The sequence below is a fragment of the Protopterus annectens genome, chromosome 7.part0, assembly GCF_019279795.1.
Source record: "Protopterus annectens isolate FY-2018-M chromosome 7.part0, PAN1.0, whole genome shotgun sequence".
Taxonomy (NCBI): Eukaryota; Metazoa; Chordata; order Ceratodontiformes; family Protopteridae; genus Protopterus; species Protopterus annectens.
In genome coordinates this window covers 1,629,829,305-1,629,850,414 of record NC_056739.1, presented here as the reverse complement: position 1 = coordinate 1,629,850,414, position 21,110 = coordinate 1,629,829,305, and the positions used below count along the sequence as shown (strand labels likewise).

At 40.3% G+C, this 21,110-nt stretch overlaps 1 protein-coding gene across 1 annotated transcript in view; it reads right to left on the bottom strand.

Annotated features, from left to right (window-relative positions):
* RFT1 (RFT1 homolog) overlaps positions 1-21,110 on the bottom strand; it is an 871,244-nt gene that overhangs the window by 563,830 nt on the left and 286,304 nt on the right. Inside the window, exon 7 of the mRNA XM_044078176.1 lies at positions 17,298-17,376. Coding sequence (XP_043934111.1) covers positions 17,298-17,376 — 79 coding nt within the window. The remainder of the gene's footprint in view (positions 1-17,297; positions 17,377-21,110) is intronic.

The window sequence follows — 21,110 nt, the reverse complement described above, 5'->3', positions numbered from 1 at the left end:
AGCAATGGACACGTGTGCTAGTATTAATCTACACACTTTTATACATTTCCTATACTGTTGGATGACTGTGCTGGATGATATGTTTGTGATCACAGCAGCTGAATGTGTATCCGCCATGACTTAGTGGAACTCACGTTGACTATAGTGTGCAGGGTCGGGGGTTTGCAACCTGGCAGTGCAGATTATTTTAATGGCCACAACAACAACTGTTGGCTACAGAGTGACTAAGGCACTATAGAACATTTGTAGGCAGGTATTCACTGGTTTGCGTGAAGCACAGCATTGTTGACCTCTGGTTGTGGTATCTTGTACTGAGTTAGCCTCAACATTGCTTCACCAGTGTAGTAATCGCATACCGACGGCCAAACAGGCTTACACCCGCTTGCTCCCGCATACACACGCGCAACTTTGTGTATTTAGTTCACATTTGCCAACCGGGACAATCTGACTGTATGCTTATCCATTGTCAGTGGTGGCCTGGGGAGTAGAGCTCTACAATGACCCCAGCTACCTATTCCAATTAATACTGGGGTGTTCACATTCATAGAGGGTAACAGACGTAACATAGCTACATCCCCCATTCTTCATGCTTAGCTTACATTAACATGTCGGTATTATCCATGCTTAGGTCACGTTTACATGTCAGATATGACTGTTGACAAAGGTCAGTTTAAGGTGAAGTTGGATTCCTGTTTAACAGGTCTGGATGGGTTACATGCAGGTATTCGGGGTAGGTGTAGTTATTCCATACCTGTGTGGTACAGTAGAGGGGAATAGTTAAGGAGTAGGTAGGTGGGGGGGTGACATTGTAACTGTACAGTAGCCTGTAGGTATAATTGGATGGGGAGCAACAGGGAAGGGTTTGTCAGATGTTGGGATTTGTATGCGAGGCAGGACAAGAGGTGTTGGTTTCACTAGCTGATGTAGTGGTATAGAGTGTGAGTTGGGGGTAAACCTGTGCTGATCCAAGTGTGCTGGTGGTGTTCCTTCATGTGTTATTTACATGTGTCCTGTGGGACAGCTGTGATACTACATGTGGGTTAGGGTTCCAGATACTGGCAATATAGTGGGGAAAGAGGGTGTCACCCACGTGTAACCATAAACATTAACAGAAATGGAACAGGGGCCGATAGGTACGTGGTGTGCATGGGGCACAAAGGGGGGAGTTTGTAGGGGAATTATTCAGGGATGTGCAGGATGGCTGCAGGGAAGGTCCACAGCTGGCCATGTTGTCTATGACAACAGTTGTGCATATACACTGCATTTGGTGTTTGCGTTGGACACTCACACCCCTGGGTGGGGGTGAGGACTACAATAATACCTTGTGATGCCAATTAGATTGGCTTATATGCCTACAGTGGGGTGTTGCGACCATGTGTTCGTAGGTGTTGTGTAGTGGGTTATGCAACAACACATATGGTTATACAATACTTTGCCATGTAAACTGGACTGTGCTGCGGTGGGACCCATATTGGGAATGGCCGCTCGTTAGGCGAAAGCATACCTGCCGACTGTACAGTTTCCGCTGACTGTCCAAAGTTTGCTTCATAATTTTGGTGTGCTCCTCTTACAATCTGCACCTGTCTGGCAAATACCTAGGAACTGAAGTCATTAAATACAGACAAGTATTTGGGGTTAAGACTCCACATCATTCAGATGAGTCCTCCTAATCCATAACCTATTAGTCTATCAGCTTTCTAAAGTTGTAAGTGGAATATTTAATTTCTGTCCCTATTTGTCCCCCCAACGGTTTAGGTTCTGTCCACAGGTTTTGCTCTTAGAGGTTGAGAGGTATGGGCAGAAGCTCTTCCCAAGTCGCAATATTACTCGCATCCCCGGGGCGGTCTGAATACGACTGCACCAGCCAACACCTGCATGCCTAGGCCCATAATTGCATACCCATAGTTACCCCACCTGCCCCTAACCACACCGCTACACACTGGCTACTCTCCACATCTCGGGACCCATGTCGTATGTTGTCTCGACCCATGGGTCATCAGGCTTGCCCAACCTACTGGTCCGTGAACGTACACATGCCGGGTTAGATAAATCGTTACACGGACTGACTCCGATCATCATCAATTTTTGAGGTGGCCCACAAGGGACATTAATGTCTTTGTTTCAAGATTAGACTTGGTGGGTTTCTCCCACTGGTAGTATCCTGCCTGTAGTGTGGGAAGCAGTGGTGTGTTTACTTGTATCGTGTGTTTGTATGTTTTACCTGTCTAGCTGGGGGGGGTTGATGCTACGTGTTACACGTTTGACTGGACCCCTCACCCCCCATTGGCATGGCCTGTGAACATATGTAATTCTTAACTGCTGCATCATATCCTAGCTATACATATGTGTATATTTACACACACACACACACACACACACACACACACATATATTTATTTATATATATATATATATATATATATATATATATATATATATATATATATACATACCTATATACATATATATCTGTATATGTATGCATACATATATATCTGTATATGTATGCATACATATATATATATATATATATATATATATATATATATATGTATATACTGCTGTGTGTGTGCATATATATATATATATATATATATATATATCTAACGACATATGGATGTATAGGTGTCTGCATATGTATATATCTATATGTGGGTATTTATATGTATTCTGTCTCCGTATGTATACATTTGTACTACGGAGAGGGAGAGTCATATCTCCATGTAGCTAAGGGTAGATATACACAAACATACCTCGACATATATACATCTATATCTGATTATTCCGTTCTTTGCCATGTAAAACAGACATTGCTGCATTGGGACTCGTAGCAGGTGTGGCTGTCCAATGTACACTATTGCTTACATCCCTGGGGCTGTCTGTATAGACCCACTCCAGCAAACACCTGCATGCCTAGACCCATAATTAGCTACCCATAGTTCCCCCACCCGCACCTCCTCTACAGCACTCATCCTTACTCTGGGTGCAGGTCGGGTCTAAACATACCACTACATACTGCCCACTCTCCACTTCACGGGACCCACCTCGTACGTTGTCTTGACCCATGGGTCTATCAGGCTTTCCCACCCTTGTATTCTGGGTATGTACACACCCTGCCTTGATAGGTCATCACACGGGCTTCCTCCCATAACGAGACAAGTTTTGGGGTGTCCCACAAGGGATGCTCCTGTCTCTGTTCCAAGATTATATTTCACGGGTCAACTGCATCTCCCCCCCCTCGGTTGTATCCGGCCTGTGGTCTGGGGAGCAGTGGACGTGGGTTTGTTTGTATGTTTCCTCTGTCCGGCTGGGGGGGGTCATGCTACATGTTACACGTTTCTTGCTTGGGCCCCTCACCTCCATTGGCATGGCCTGTGAACATATGTCATTCTTGGGTGCTGTATCTTATCATAGTTATATATCTGTGTATATCTACATATATATATATATATATATATATATATATATATATATATATATGTATACATATATATATGTATATGCCTGCATACATATTATATATACATTTTGCTGTGTATATATCTAACAACATGTGGATGTATGGGTGTCTGCATATGTATATCTGTATTTGTGGGTATTTATTTATGTCTATCTATGTATGTATACATTTGTACTACAGCGAGGGGAGGTATATATCTATATAGTTATGGGTATTCATACGAACACATATACCTCTAATTCTTTAGCTACATATCCGGTAATGTTGACTGGTATTGCTGGGTACTGTGTTTCATGTGCACCGGCCATCCTTGTGTGCCACGGATGCTTTGCGATACCTACGATCGACTCCATTAGTGTACACAGACCCACGCGTGACACCGGCCGTTTGATACTGTGTGATTAAGGCACTTTCAAGCGGTTGTGAGTGGGTTTGCGCAGAGGTTAGCATTGCTGACTTCTGGTCACAATGTGTTACATGCAGTTAGCATCTACTTTGCTTAATCTGTGTCGGTGCTGCTTCACCCCGCCCATACGCACTTGCACATGCTTACATTTGCTTACATCTACTTATCTGTGCTTACGCCTGCTTATTGCTGACTTATTCATTCTGGTACTGACTGTTCACATGTGCATTTCATGCAGTACTCCAGTTCACATTTAATTGTTATTTGGTAGGTTCTACAGCAATAAAATGTACATAATTGTTCGTATACAGATTACACTTGGAAAATGGTATGTGCTGCAGTGGGACTCGAGCCAGGAATGCCTCCTCCTTAGGCGGATGCTCTGACCACTACACTATTGATGTGCTGCTTCATTTGCTATACCTTCCTTGTTATCCTCTTCAGCCTTTCATGCTGCTTTAGCCATAGCTACGCGATGGGCAGACCTACACACCTACGGTTAGCTGTACTCGGAGTTTTAAAAACATTACTACAAGGGTTTCTTCGTGTTTTCTTTCAGTGTACTGTTGCTGTTGAACACATGGGGATATGCGGACACTTATGTGCAGTCTCACTCTTTTATGTACACATTCTTCTGTTCTATTTTGCAGGGGTGTGTTTATTCTGAGAGCTCTGCTTTCAGCCACACACTCTGCACTCGTCCATGCTCCGTGTAGCATTACGTGTTCAGGCAGCGTGCCTTCCTTAATATGCATGGTGCACTGCCGTCCTCCTCAAACTGGTGCTTCCGTGCAGGACTAGAGTAGCCCTGCATGGAGGATTAGTGAATCTGGGGGATAGTTATATATTTAAACATGAAGGAATTACACAATTTCTTTCAGTAGTAAAAATGTCCTAAAACTGTAGCAGATGCTACAGTAGGTGTTATAGGAAGTCAGGTATTTACAGTGATAAAACAGAGCAAATTATCTAATGCATGGGTATAACCAGGTATTCATTAAGTGTGATTTAAGTGAGTTTTTGAAATGAGTAGGAGAAGAGGCAGATATCAGAGCAGAAGGGAGGTTTTCCGTATACAGTCCTTCTACCAGTAATATGTTATAGCCAGCAACAAGGTGTGCAACTGTTTTCAATTCTGTTTTACAAAACCTACATTTGTCCATTTCTCCCACATGTTCAAAGGACTTTGTAAACCACTGTGGACTTATCCCACTATCTTGTGCCACCAATATTAACCTTTCAACTCTTGGGTTGAATTCGCCTCTCCTTAACCATTCCTGCATTTGATCCTAATCAACATGAAGTTCTTCCAGAAGTTTTCTATACTTGCAACTATATTTATGCATTTTCCACATTTCTTGCCTTCTCATCTGGTCCTTTACCTTATATTCTTTATTTTGATTTTTTGGCATTAAGTTGCTGCCTGATTTTTATCTACTTCTGGTTTGATTTCCATTCCTGCTTGACGCCAATATGCTTCTGCTAGATTAAGAAGAGAAGTCATCTTAGATTTATTCTCCTCATATTTCAAAACTTTCACTACGTTTGGCTCTTTTGAGGTTAGAAGATATGTGTGCAGTCCATGGTTGCAGATCTATACATGCAGTGAATTGCAAGGAGGCCCATCCCTCCTTTAGAACGGGGAATATATAATCTTGGCATGCACTGATTTTTATAAATCATTTGGTGAGCATGAAGCATCCTTCTTTTTGTCCTGTCTAATCTATCCAACACACTTTGGGGCCAGTCAATCACTCCAAAACTGTAAGTTAGGACAGGACGAGCAAATTGGTTTATAACTTGAATTTTGTTCCTAGATGTAATGCTGTTTTCAGGATTAATCTAAGTCTTCTAAAGTATTCCTTACTAAGTTTTATTCACATTTGTTCATGTTTTATTGTTGATGCTTCATCAATTCCCTAGTATTTATATACTCCCTCTTGCTCAAGTTCTTTTATATCACATTCTTGTTCCAAACTGATGTTTTCTTGGTGCTGCAGTTTTCCTGCTTTAAATGTTGCCTTTGCACATTTATCAAGACCAAATGACAATCTTATATCATCTAAAAAATTCTGACAGCTTGCAGTTATACTTTCAGTTCCTCATCTGATGAGCTATACAGTTTTAAATCATCTACAAAGAGAAGACGAGAAGTCTTTACACTTTGTTGTTTTCTAGGAGCAAAATTATAGCCAAGGGCTAAGCTGTTAAGTATTCAGCTTAATGGATTAAGGGCAAGACAGAATAACAGTGGTGACAGAGAGTTACCCTGGAATATCCCTCTTTGAATTTTTATCCCAAGGATAATAATTTGCCCTTTATCATGGCTTAATTACAAACTGGTCTGCCACTCTTTCATGATCACTGTAATGTAGTCGATCATTGTAGGGTGTATCTTAAACATTTTTAACCACTCTTTTATCCATGAATGTGGGATACTGTCAAATGCTTTTTTGTAGTCAATCCATGCCATACTTAGATTATTCCCCTTTTTACAGTTCTCCACTGTGATGCTCCAGCACTGGCCCAGCAATCAAGGAGCCTCAATCCTCACCACTGGCAACAGTGGGGAATGTACACATCGAGAGGATGACAAGCACACGCACAGTAAAGTGCAATTTCCCTTAACAGCACACAGAAATCAGTCAGTCTGGGGCTGGTTTCTCCCTCTTTCTCCATATCCTTAATAAGACTCCCCAATGGCACAGCTATAGGGTTGAGATCTCAGCTGAGTAGCCAAGCCAAAACCTCCAGCGCCTTCTCTGTCCAACCAGTGCTTCCTGTCCCTGCCAAGTAGCTGGCACACACACAAACACACACACACACACACACACACACACACACACACACACACACACACACACACACACACACGCACACTTTGGGGTTTGATTTATATAAACACACACACACACACACACACACACACACACACACACACACACCTGGGGAAGGCTGGCACAGATTTACTAGCTATGCTCCCTTCTGTCCGGACTACAGGGTAGTTTTCACTGCCATCAGCCAACTCTTATCAGCTACTTTAAGGCCCTTAACAAAGGGTATCCAATCCCACTGTGTAATGTTACTATTAATCCAAATGGTATGCCGCGGTGGTGGTGCTGCTGTAGCGTTGTCGCCTCACAGTTAGACATTGCCCGTTCGATTCTCAGTTAGAGCATCTTCTGTGTGGCGACATGCGTAATCGGGTGTTCCTTCGTTGAAGGTTGTGCGTTAGGCCCGGCAAGCCAGCACGTACAACTCTACTGCTAATCATTAGCGGACCGGAGTTCCGCTGTGGCGACCCCTAACCGGGAAAAGCCGAAAGACACAAACAAAAAAGTCTGACCAAGAGCAACGCTATTTAGGAGTGGCCTGTACAGTGTCACCAAATAGATATGCAAGTACTCTCAGAGCTTAATATCACTAAACAGACCACCCACAATTAAAATATTTATATATATTTAATAATAAATAATAAAAGAACAAGGCAATACTCAGTAAGTAATCAGTTAAATCAGAGTTCAAAATCACAAGAAATATTTAAAACATCGCAGGACAGTCTCAAATAAATTAAGAAAACATCTAAGCTATACTTTAATATATTCCTATCTGAATCTAAGAGTTATTATGCCTTAGAAGCTTACTTACAGCAAAGTAAGGGGAGAGGTGAGTGGATGTTCTTGTTAGGTCAAAGACAAAATACAAAATGCACTGTATCTCTCCGAGAAAGTTCTTAAATTAATATCAAATATTACTGCTGAGTTAGCTTGGATGACATAATCTTTTGTTATATGACTTTAGTTCCCAAGCTAATCCCCCATTGTCATGACTTAACAGAATTTAGCATCTACCTGTGAAAAATACATTTCTTGCAGATCATTGCAGATCCTGGAAGTCATAAAACAATAAAATACTTCTACATTACTTCTCTTTCAAGACAATACAAAAAACTTCCAGCTCTAGACATTGTGTCTGCTACTGCACTGAAACTGAGAGATAACATCTTCTGTTTATAGCCTAGCTCCTCTTCACTTAATTTCAACTATTTTCTCTGAATTTTTTCAAGTTAACCTCCTGTGTTCCAGTTTCCATTAAACATATACGGAATGCATTAATTTGATCGAGCTAACTTTCCTTGATTGGGTATAACACCGAGTGTTATTACCGAATTTCTCCTTGCCGAACGGTCAGAATGTCGTACAGAACACCGAATGTGACATTTCCGATCACTCTACCACCTAAACAAGTGCTACCATGGGTCAAAAAGGGGGGGATTTTTTGCAATTCGCAATTATGAGAATTTGCTGGACTGCTTTTGAACATTTTCCGATTTGCCATCCACCAGCCGATCAAATGAATGTACACCAACATCTAAACAGTCACAATAGTGCAGGTACATTCCTGTTCTATTCCAATAGAGCATGCTGTGGTTACATTTTAGCTCAGTACTTTACACACACTTCTGTATAAATCATATCAATATTCACAAATGACATAGAATTATTTACAAAATTCGAGATAGCTGGGCAGGCAGTGTGACATCCACTGTGACTTTATTTAACAACAAATGATCCTTTGCTCCTTATGACTTTATTTTATTGCTCTTTTGTTTTATTGCCATAATTAGGTTTTCTTCTAAATTACTATAAATTCTGTTGGCATCAATTCTAATGTATAGTTTATATGTTGTTGGAAGGCAAGTTATTGGTCTATAATTTTTAGGGTAGCTTGCATGTTCATTCTTAAGTAGGAGCATTGTTTTTCCTGTTGTTAGATAGGTTGGTGTCTGTTCGGGGTGTGCATTTAAATAGTTATTACTCATGGCTAAATCTTAGTGCACAGATGTTAATACTTTTGGTCAGAAGTTAGGTACTGCATCTGCGCCTGGGGTTTTCCAATTAGAGGCTTTTCTTAACTTTGTTTCAATCTCTCTGGCTGTTACTTCATCCCATTTCATATCCTGTACCTTTAAACTTCTTATTCTTTCTTTTACTTCTTCTATCCATTTAGCATCTTTGTTATGTTCCACAGGACCTTCATAAATACTTCTCCAAAATATATCCATTTCTCTTTTTTTGGTGGTCTTTCAATTCCTTTTACCTTGTTTCCTAATTCTCTATAAAACTTTTTTGGGGTCATCATTAAATTGCTTATTTTGCACATTTCCTTTATATTTATCTGAATATCTTCTACGTTTTTCCACATGTGCTGAGATTTTTAGTTTATTTGCGACAGTGCACGACAGATCCTGATCTCTTATAATACTGCTCATTGCTTTTATTACACCTAAGTATTTCTTGTTGATCAGCTCCCCCTTTTATACTCTTCTAACACTGACACTTCTTCTCTTAATTGCTTTATAGCTTTCTCTATTTGATACTTCCATGACGGTATTCGATTTCTCCCCTTCCTTTCCCTCACTACCCTGTGTTCTTGTGGTAACAATTCATCAGTGATTAATTTAGCTGCACAGTAATATATCCTGTTTACTTCTGTTATATCGCACAAATCTCTATGGACAGTCCTAACTACTGTGTTCATTTGTTTTATCAGACTTCTGACTTTTGGGGTTTTATTGACCTTCTGCAGTCATATTTCATTCATTGATCTTAATCTAGCTCTCTCTCTCTTAAATCAAGCAACTCTTCTCTTAGCTCATTTTCTTCTAAACTGGGGGCACATTTTTTGTTTTCCATTTCTTGTGGGCATTCTATAGAACATCTTCCTGTGGCACATTCTCTTCAGTTACATCCTGTGCCATCTGTTGCTCTGTCATATGGGAAGTCACTGGCTTATCACTCCTCAACAATGACTGCGTCTGAGTATCCTGTTCCTACCATTGCTGTCCAGCTTCAAGTGAACGTTTATTCTAGTTTCCTCTGGAAAGCACCAAAATATCTTCATATGGCACCTGACCAAATGCTTCCTATTCCACTGGTTTCCCCTTAATTTGGATGTCCATTGCTCTATCCTGTTGTATTCTGAATTGGATTTTCTACACCAAATCCTTCACTTCACAGGTACTCCATAACCTCAGTTTCTATTTCTTTAACTTCTCCATTACTAATCTCCTTTCTACTTTTCCTCTTTGTCTTCTTATTTTTTGTATTGTAAAGTTTTCCCTGTCCGGATTCCTTTGCCTGTATTTCTCTTCAAATATCTTAGGTCCTGCTCTTTTTGTATTGGTTAGTTTTGCTTTCTACTTTGCATACATATTATACCATATTAAATCACTTTTTCTTTTCCATGTCCATATTTTTTCTTCGGATGTCTCCTGATTTTCCTATTTCTCCTTACTTTGGGGACTTGTTCCATCATGCTCTGATGTAACCTGTGTTAGACCTTCTATACCGAAACCTTCACTTTGCAGGCACTCCATAACTTCAACTTCTATAATCTTCTTTTCTACATTTTCTACATTTCCTCTTTGTGATATTATTTTTTTATTATGAAATTTTCCATATTTGTATACCTTTGCCTGTATCTCTCTTCGAATATCTTTGGGGCTGCCTTCTTTATATTGACTAATTTGGCTTTCACCTTTGCATAAATATTGCACCATATCAGATTTCTCTTTCTTTCCCATGTCCATATTTCTTTGTTATACTTTTCAAAAATCTCTAGGCTTTGTTGTTTATACTTCCACACTTCTTCAGATGCTTCTTTTTCCAAACAGATCAAAGTTTCTTGGTCTATATAATGTTTTTCAGAAATCTGTTATATTAAAGTTTTATTTGAGACTTCTGACAGTTTTTCCTTGTGGAAGTATGTTTCTTTCCTTTAATTTCTCTCTTAATCTTTCTCTATAGCTTGTGTCTGGAAATTCTGGGTTTTTTGCATAATAGTAATAATACATAATTTCTTTCTTATCCTCAACAGTCCACTCTATTGTCTTCATCGCTCTTCTTTGACCTATCAGGTTTTGTGATTTTTGTGGACTGCTACTTTCTTCTAAAAACAGGGGAGCCATCCTCACCCCTGGGCCTGGCCCCATTGTAGGAATGTTTTTAAGGATTCTATACTGTCATTTTTTTCCAGTCCTGGCACCAGTGTGCCTGTCAAGATTGGGCACATTTTTATCCTGGGTCTTGTGCACCCAGGTATCTTTTTTAAATTTTGACCTGCTTCTGCCCATGATATATGCTACATAAATACAGTATATATATATATATATATATATATATATATATATATATATATATATATATATATATATATATATACCAATGTCATCTTGGTGAGATTTTGTGAAAAACAGGGTCCATCTCATGAAGGTACTCACCAAGACTTGAGGATGAATTCAATTTCAGCAACACTACTCACCTTTGCTTGCTGACTTATCATCTCACCATTCTGACCCTTTAAATACAGTCTATACAGGGTCTATATTAGATCATCGAAATGTTAATACTTTGAATGGTCTAACATCGACCCAAAAACAGCAAACGCTGAAAATAGCGAAGCTGCAGATAACCAAAATTTTTCCCTAGGGAAACAATTCAGTTGTCCGTTTCTGTGGCTTCGCTACTTTCAGCACTGTGGTGGAAAGATATGGGTTGGGTCCAGGTAAGTGTGCGATTGTGTGGACGTTAGGGTTAGGGCGGGGTATGTGAGTTAGGGATAGGGCACGGATGAGGTGAGTGTGCGATAGTGACGGACCTTAGGATTAGGGTTTGTGTTAAGGATAGTGGATAGGTAGTACTGTATGTACAGTTTAGTGTAGGGTTAGACGTAAGTGTATGTGTGTGGATTGCTGTTTTTTTGGTGTGCTTGTGTTGTGTGTGTGTTTCTCAGAACAGTGAATTTTTTCCCAGGGAAAAAAATTTGCTGTTCTGAGCTTTCGATGTTTTTAGATTTCATGGTTAGAAGTTTGAGGTTGTTGTATTCGATGATGTGCTGTTTCATTGAACTGATATAGACCCGTCTATATATCAATGTCGGCTTGGTGAGAATTTGTGAAAAACAGGGCCCACCTCATGAAGATGCTCTCCAAGACTTGAGGATGAATTCAATTTCAGCAATATTACTCTCCTTTGCTTGCTGACTTATCTCTCTTTTTGGACCCTGTAAATACAGTCTATGTATCAGTATATACATATATATATATATATATATATATACATATATATATATATATATATATATATATATATATATATATATACATATATATATATATATATATATATACACACACATATATATATATATATATATAGAGAGATATTATATATATATATATATATATATATATATATATATAATCTCCTTACCAATGAGTGTACTGTGATGGCAATACATGCTGGCGTGTGTAAGGAGAGACATCTCCTTCAAGGGTTGTAGGGGTGAAAGCCCCGAAAAGACCCCTAGTCCCCTTGTTAAAGGGACCACGTCTTCCTCTGGGACGGCATCCAGACAGAAATTCCTCTCTGCACCTAGAACCATTGTTCTGCTGCTGTCTGTGCTAGGTCTGTTGGGACTTATGAAACCAAAAGTTCCTTGCCCCTCTCTGATTTTGATAAAAGGTTCTTTACTGGGCAATCATCTAAGCAGCGTTCATCTGCCAATAAAGAGTTACTAATCAAAAGGAACTGAGTATGGGTCATTTTTCAAACAGAGCAAAGGGCGAATATAAGGAAACAGAGCAATATCCACAAGGCAGAAGACTAAACTAGATTTCACAGCCGTCTGGAGAATTTTGCATGGCTTCTACACCTATCACAAAGCAAGTTACCAACAGCAGAGAGTGTTTTAACCTCCTGCTCAAAAGTATCCTCTTGTTAACTTGTTACCCAGACAGTATACAGCCTTCATAGGGGGCACTGGCGAAAGATATTTTGAAGTGGTCCAGGAAATCTGTGAGTCGCAACCACACTTGTCTCTTCAAAGGCAGGCCTGACCCTGTGACTCAAACTGCTCCATCTATTACACTGTGTAGAAGATGCATGGGCAGAGAAAAAAAATGATACAAATTGTGGCCACCCGGTGTTCCGATTGAGATCAGAGCTCCCCAACTGGCAACTGTTTCAGATTTTCAGATATTTTCTGCCCAAGCTTCATCTGAAAGTGAGCAATATGCACAATGTAGTTTAAAGCCCTGCCTGTAAATATACTGGCTGCAAAAACACACTTCTCCAGCCTTTCATCTTGGAATCCTTACTGGGGGGATAGCATAGGCATCCTCTGCAACGTCCTTCACAGCCACGGCCACCACAATGGAGTGAACAAGAGGCCCTTTGCTCCAACAGGACCCCTCCTTGGGAGTACAGGACAACCTGTCCATTTTCCTGAGCACCACTATGTCCACCTCTTTCCATACCTTCCTGAAGGCAATGACAAGAAGTTTGTCTAGTGAAGAAACTACCCATGCTGCTGAGAAAAAGGACTAATAGGCCTCCTGTAAGACATGCTCTTCAGGAAGTTGGTGTCAATGGGCCAAGATCCACTCTACCTTATCACTTCCAAAAATCTTGCTGAAGAAAGGATCCTCGGGGGGGGGCGTATTTTGGGGAACCATCCCCCTCATCCATATCTGAGCATACAGGGTGGGATACTCTGAGGGGGGAGTCAACGTGCTTCTTCTTGTACATCCTCTTCCTCAGGAGGCTGTAATGGGAGTCCTTATCCAAACTCTCCTGGTAATAATGACCTTTGGATCTCACCAGTACTGGCCTATCACTCCTCTGGTCCTGAGGCAATCTGGATGATGGTCATGTTTCCACCTTTTATGGTTCTCTGGGGGGAACTGGTGCCACTGACATAACAGGCACAAAGAAGCTAGGGGTAGCTCCCTTCTACACCATGGCATCTGTCAAAGTACTTAGGACCAAAACCTTTGGTGCCAACAAAATCTTAATCGGTGCTAAACCAGCAAGCTCTGCTGACTCTGGTGCAGATACCAAATGTGATTTTTGGTCCTCAGGCATTCAAAGTAGAGCATTATGACACCAAGAACACCAAAGCCATTGATGGCAGCCCCCTAGGAGCTGGAGACACTGATGACCACCTGGGTCTTAACAGTTGGTGTCAAAGGGTACAGAGCCAGAGTTACCAATGCCAACAAATCAGTGTGAGTGCTGTAAGGTCTATCAATGCTGAGATGTCTGACATGACAGTCAGTGCCTAGTCCCTCATGACCATATCCAGAACCAGGGGGTGGTAGGTGAAACTTCTAAGCCTACTGTATGAACCATCAGGAACAAAATAATACCACAATGAAACTGGGCTTTGACCATGGTTGACATCATGGGGTTCATATTAACTTATCAAAAGATAACGTAATTGAACTGCCAAAACATTGAAACAGCCACATTTAGAAACTTTTATTGTGGGGGGGGCTGCACCCCCCACACCTCCCGCTAAATATATATTCCAACTCCAAGACTGCACAACAGTGAGGAAAGGGCAAATATCCCAATCTTCACTGTACTGCGATCCCACCATTCAAACTTCGAAATGCGGTCGTTTTGATGTTTTGGCCGTTCGATTACTTTATATTTCGATAACATAATAGGAACCCGACATCATGCACTCTTAACCTGGACTGGACTTTGGAGGGATCTTTGAGACGTTACTGAAACAAACAAAGGAAGTCTGAATGATAACAATTTGGACAGCTCCTTCTCCGAAGAAAAGGTACCTGTATGTCTTTTGAGAATGGAGCCTTCAGTAAGGCCAGAAGATTCTTGTCCATGGTAAGAAGAAGATTTAGGAGCAATTGAAGTAGGAATCTCACTGGATGCAGTTGGGGAAGAAACCCTAGGAGGTCTTAGCTGGAGTTAACTTCTCCATGACTGGCTGATCCTTAACCTTCCTATTTTCTTTTCTCCAGTTTAGGAGCTGAAGAGGAAGTGGTCGGTGCTGATTCCACTGGGATTATGCTTTTTGCAACCAACTTATTTCTTCTTTCAGCAAGAGTCCTGGAACTGAAATTCTTGCACAAGGTATAGTCACTAGACAGCTGAGAAGACCTTAAGCATCCTAAACACAAGTTATTTAGGTCCTGTGGTGGAACTTTGTGGCCGCAGAACTTGCACTTTTTGAAGCCAGGTTTTCCTACTTGTCCATAGTTACCAAAACTGCTGACTAAGCAAGAAGAAACTGTGAAATTGCCAACCAAGATGAGCAACAGTAATGCTACACAATCTTCAAGGTATTAAGCAGTTCACACTCAAATCCTGAATGCTCTATAGCACAGCACTACTCTGCCACCAGGGAGGAGAAATAAAGAGAAGAGTAAAAGCCCAAGTGGACTAACAGCCCAAGACATGACTGAGTAGGGAGGGGGATGGGAGAGAATATACTGAGGAAGAAACTTAGAAGAAAAGGAGTCAGAAAATGCTCAAGAAGCCTGAGTCACTTACTGCTCACCAACAATATTCAAATAATCACTAGCGAAGAAAACTATTTGATTTATCTGCACCAAATGTCTAGCAATATTACTGCAATTTCTTGTGCTGCTCAGAAGTTGTTTTCTTAATGTCAGCTACAAGCTCTGGATAAAGCATCAGAAGCAGGGCATAATGGTTAGGGAGGAGTTTGTTGCCATCACTGAGAAATATCTTACTGAAATATAAATAATGTTCATAAGTTACTTTAATGACAGCAATAAATACACTATACCAATTTAGTGGATGCAGATGCAAGAAAAATACTGACAAAGAATTACACAAGAGGCACCGTTCATAAATGGTGCCCAATGCCGCAGGGCTCAAACACAGTATATCTGCATAACACAGCAGTAAGTACACAGTTTTACCCCATTGTACAGGCAATGCACTCTATGCACAGCGAGTATATGCAAAATAATCCCCTCTGCTTGCATGAGATTCACTATTGTTGCACCAGTGGAATACCGTCAAGTCCCAATCAGGTAGCCTACAGGAAAGCAGCCATATACAATGTCATAGTACTGTGTTTGCTAGTGCAGCAATCCCCCTTCCCTACTACTATGCTGCTCTTGAGCAACATAGTAGGAATATCAAAACCAAACAAATACCCTTGCACCTGTGCTGCATAGTAAGAAGATTCCTATCACCAACAGCATTCGCTACAATGCAGGCAAAACTGCCAACCACAAGCAAACATGTCCTGCCCCTATATGGTGGTACTGGCAAACTCTCATCAATAGCTAGTTGCACAGTACCACATCTCATCATCACCATATAGGGCGAAGATCAATGCTCCACTACCTTTCATAATAAATCCCTCCTAGGTGTGATGGTAGAGCACACTGCAAGTTTAATTTCTCCAAGTCTTTTGGGTTTCTAATACAATCATGGGAATGGACCACCATTCCTAAGTTAAAGTATGATTAAAGAGCATGATAGTAGTATTGTTTTAGTCTTTGATGTTACCCAAAAGTGCTCTTTGCAGCACCTGCAATGTGCACAGAGCTGACTCCTTCTGCAATTCGTACATGTATCGCTAGCATTTCTAAATAAAAATGTAGATTCTTTTTTAAGACACTGTAATCACTGGGTGTACCAATTTCAATGATCAATATTACTTTTGTCTTCTTTTCATGGACCACTACATCTGGCTTTCCTGCATCTGTTTTTGAACTGCTGGTAATGGATAATCCCATGTGATATAAACTTCATCATTCTCTATATTTCTTTGTGGCTCATGTTTCCAATACTTCTCAGCTACTTCAATATTGTAATGTTTGCACAATCCCCTATGCAACAATCTTGCCACATTATTATGCCTTTCAGTATAAAGACCCTCTGCCATTAGTGTATCACATCCAGCAGCCAGATGTGCGACTGTTCCCAATTCTGTTTTACAGAACCTGCATTTGTTTGTTTCTCCCACATGTTCAATGGACTTTGTAAACCAACATGTATGTAAGTCCACTATCCTGGACCGCTAATACTAATTTTTTACCTTTTGGTTTGAATTCACCACTCCTGAACTAGTCATGCATCAGATCCTGATCGACATGAGATTGTTCCAGGAGTTTTCTTTACTTGCAACTATATTTATGCCTTTTACACATTTCTTGTCTTATCATCTAATCCTTCTCCTTATATTCTTTCGTTTTTTTGGCACATTCAGTTGTTGCCAGACTTTTGTCTACTTCTGGCGAGATTTCCATTCCCTCTTGACACCAATATGCTTCTGCTAAACTAAGCAGGGAAGTCATCTTAGACTTGTTCTCTTCATGTTTTTAAAACTTGGATCTGGTGATGTCAGCAGATATGCATGCAGCCCTATGATGCAGGCTGCAGCAGTGAAAGATACCTTATGTAAGTATAATCCACCTCACAACACAGAGACAGACACAAGATCTTAATTTAACATCTTGGCCACAGGGCATTCACTTTCAGGACTAACTTCTCTGAATTATGTATATTTGAAATCAAGTTTCTACAAATGTGCAAGTTACTTATCTCTATGTGTATATCCAATTATAACTCCGGTTCTCACCTTCAGTCAGCACTTGCTTTAGGAAAGACTGCTTAAAAAAACTCCATGTCAGCAGGGAAAGTTTCCAGTCCAAAGCAGGCTTGGAAGAAAATAAAAACGTGTTAAGATTAGAAACTGCACATATGTATTACAATTACATACAGCAATGAACACAACTTTTAACCATTAAAATACAATATTTGACAACACACAAACCAATACTGTGGCAAAAGTATCACTTTACAGTCTGTTCATCTGTTTCTCACATAGTTCATACTGCCTTAGAAGCGTAAGCTACTTATTTTAAGCACAAAAATCATGGAGGAATATAAAAAAACATGTTTGGGTGAACAAATTCAACAGCATAAAATGATGGCCATATGAGTTCAAGCCACTGTGAGGCTACTGGTTTCACTTCAGCAATGAAGTATCCCTGTGGGCAAACTCTTACCACCAACAGCTATAGGGAAAGTACTGCAGGCTCAAGTAGTTGTTGGGAGGAGGGGGGGTGGGAATCAAACCATTCCTACAGCTGTTCTAACTACCCATAAATATAAATACATTTTTGTTTGGTGATTTCAACTATCCACTGACTACATGGAAGAATTATACCACAAAGTTGGGGTATTCCCAAAGATTCTTGGGCTTACTAAATGATAACTCCCTTGTATAAACAGTACTCAAGCCTACTAGTTTCCAGAATCTTCTTGATCTCATCCTCACTAACAATGCATCTACTTACACTACTTCTATAGTATCCATCGCTGGTAAAATTGAATAACAAATGTACTCTTCTCCTCTAGGACATATAAAGCCAACACATTGAAGATCTTTGAATTCAAGGACAAACCAATCAAAATTATATAAGGAGCTATCAAAATATAACTGTAAGATTTCCAGCCCTATATATGCCACTGAATTCTATCCCCATCTTATAAACAGCATAAAACAAGTGGCTGCAATCAGAACCAAATATATTGAGGAATGTAAAATAAACTATTTTCTTGAAAAATAATCATTGCTTTGCTCTATAAAACATTAACAAATAATTAAAACCTGCAATAAATCAAAATCTACCCATATTAAATAATCTTTCAAAAAGATGTGCAAAAATTTGAAAGTCACCATAAGAAGTACCAAAGTGGAACAAGAATCTGAAGCCAATAATCATTATAAATCCTTCTTTAACTACATTAGACAATTAAGAAATAACACACAGTAATGCTCTGAATTAATTTATAATGGAACCCATTCCAACCCTTAAGATAATGCTAATGTAGTTATAGATAAATACAGTGATAACTTTATACCAGAAACAGTGACCAAACTTCCATAAATTCCTGAGCCTCTATTTTCCTCCCAAGATTATTGTGAAACGTGCTAACTGCAATCTCTAAAGCTAAAAACATTACTGATATGTGGTACCAAAAGTATACCTGCTTGCTTAATTAACAGCACTAAGCACAACATATTTGAACACTTCCCGAAACTGTTCAACTTAAGTGCAGCTATGGGATATGTTCAAATAGTAGTATCAGAGCTGATCCTGCTTCTTGTAGCCTGGATGTGATTGATTCTATAGCCATTTGGATACACAAAGCTGATATAAATATACTTTTTTGCACTTGATCTGTTTCAGTGAGAGTTAACAAAAAGTACAGTTGGGTACACTTACTATAAATGTAGATGTTAGAGTGCATTCACTGTTGCAGTCATCACACTTGGGTTATCTGCCTGCAGATAGCCCTCAGTCGGCCCGAATACCAGAGTCTTGGGATTTCTGCATCGGATGCTGTCGCCTCTTCCATGACGTCAGGTTGTCAGGGGTATAAAACATGCAGCAGATGCCATTATGTCAGTTTTTCTTGCCCCAGATGTCAGAAGCCCCCAAAATAGGAAGCTATTACATGGTCTGGAACATCTCCAGTAAAAAGTAAATACCCCTGCCATAAAAGATGGCCATACAGAGGATAGGTAGAAAGGATTTAGAAAGCCAGGGGGCTGGAGGGTGGGAAACCAGGACTGCAACAGTGAATATACTCGAACATCTACATTTATGGTAAGTGTACACAACTGTAATATGTTCTTCATGTTTCACTGTTGCAGTCATCACACTTGGGTTGATTCCCAAAACTGAGGAAGGGTGGAGGCAGTCAAGAAGTGTTAGGGCTGGCTAGCAGGCCTTGTAAGACTGCTGTAGCAAATCCAGCTCTGGATTTAGAAAAAAATAGGTAAGTGGTAATGCTTGGTGAAGGTGTGTACAGAATTCCAGGTTGCAGCTTCCAGGTTTCCCTGGTAGGGACTCTCCTGAGAAATGCTGTAGCGGTTGAAGTAGCTCTAGTGGAATGAGTTCTGATCCCCAGAGGGGTAGGTTTTCCATGGTGCTTGTAGCAGAAATGGATGCAGTGTGCTATCCATTTGGAAATGGTTCATTTTAAAACGGCCTTGCCCTCTGCCCCTGTAGCAAAGCTGACTAGCAGCTGGTCAGACTTTTCTGAAAGGCTTAGTCATATCAAAGTAGAACCTGAGCTGTCTGTGCATGTCCAAGGAGTGCAGGATCCTTTCCCCTTTATTCTGAGAATTAGGGAAAAAGGTTGGCAAATGAATGGATTGGTTTAAAGCCACACTGGATACCACCTTGGGCATAAAGGGTGGGTTAGTCCTGAGGGAAACCCTGTCAGCATGGAAAATAATGAAGGGCTCCGCCGCCATTAGTGCCTATAACTCAGACACTCTTCTTGCTGAAGTAATAGCTAGAAGCAAGGTTGTTTTCCAAGAGAGGAATTTTAACTCTGCTGAAGCAGCAGATCCAAAAGGGGAAGTGTGAGCTTCTCCAGTACAAAGTTAAAGCCCCAGGCTGGGGTGGGAGCTCTCCTAGAAGGCCTTAAATTGTTAGCTCCTTTCAGGAACTGTTTGATGAAAGGGTGAGAAAAGAGAGGAGGCTCAGTATTATAATGAGCTGAGATGGCAGAGGCATTAACCCCGAGTACCTTCTCATGGCACCTCCGTGCTTAACATCGAGCAAGCCATGAGAAGAAACTAATTGCAAGCTGTTACCCCCGAGTGCCTTCCACAAGCATGAGAAACTGTACTGCAGATTTGTAGCGGAGCTTAATTTAAAACATGCTGAAATCGTAACTGAACTTGTAGTTTATCTTATGCAGTTATGATTCAGCATGTTTTAACATCAAGTTCACATTAAACTTTTACTAGAAAATCCGTTTCTAAAGTTGTTGGTAAAGCAAGTGCTGGTAGCCAATCGGATTGTTGCAATCCAAGCCACCACTTGCGTCACACCTCCACCCCCAGTGCTTTCTTTCAGTTATTCTGCACACAACTTTACCCACTTTCAGACTTGCAGGATTAAAGTTAAATCCTTACATTTATTAAAAAGGTTTGTAACTAATATTGTTTAAAATATCGCATTCCTATTTGTAGTTTTTCATTTCTGTTAATTTACAGATAGCAAAAGATTTAAGAAGAGCATATATAGTTTTTTAATTTGTAATCCGATGTTGTTCATAGGTGTTTCCTGAGTGCCGGGGTGATGCGTGGGAATTGTTTTGCAGTTCAGGCACTGTCTTTCGGATTTCACGTAAAGGCTTTTGGGAATACTTACCTTTTTTCAGACCTGGTTGTATTCCTGATGTTAAGAAACTCTTATAAAAAGGTGGCCTCGTGCCTTGTTTGTGTCAAAACAATCCTGATTTTGAAATTTCTTTGCCCTCACCATTCAGTTCAGGTTTCTCAGTATGATAATAGAACATGCAGTTCATGACGGGGGCATGTATACAATATATAAAGCAGTGCTTTTTTGTGTGTTTTATATGGTAT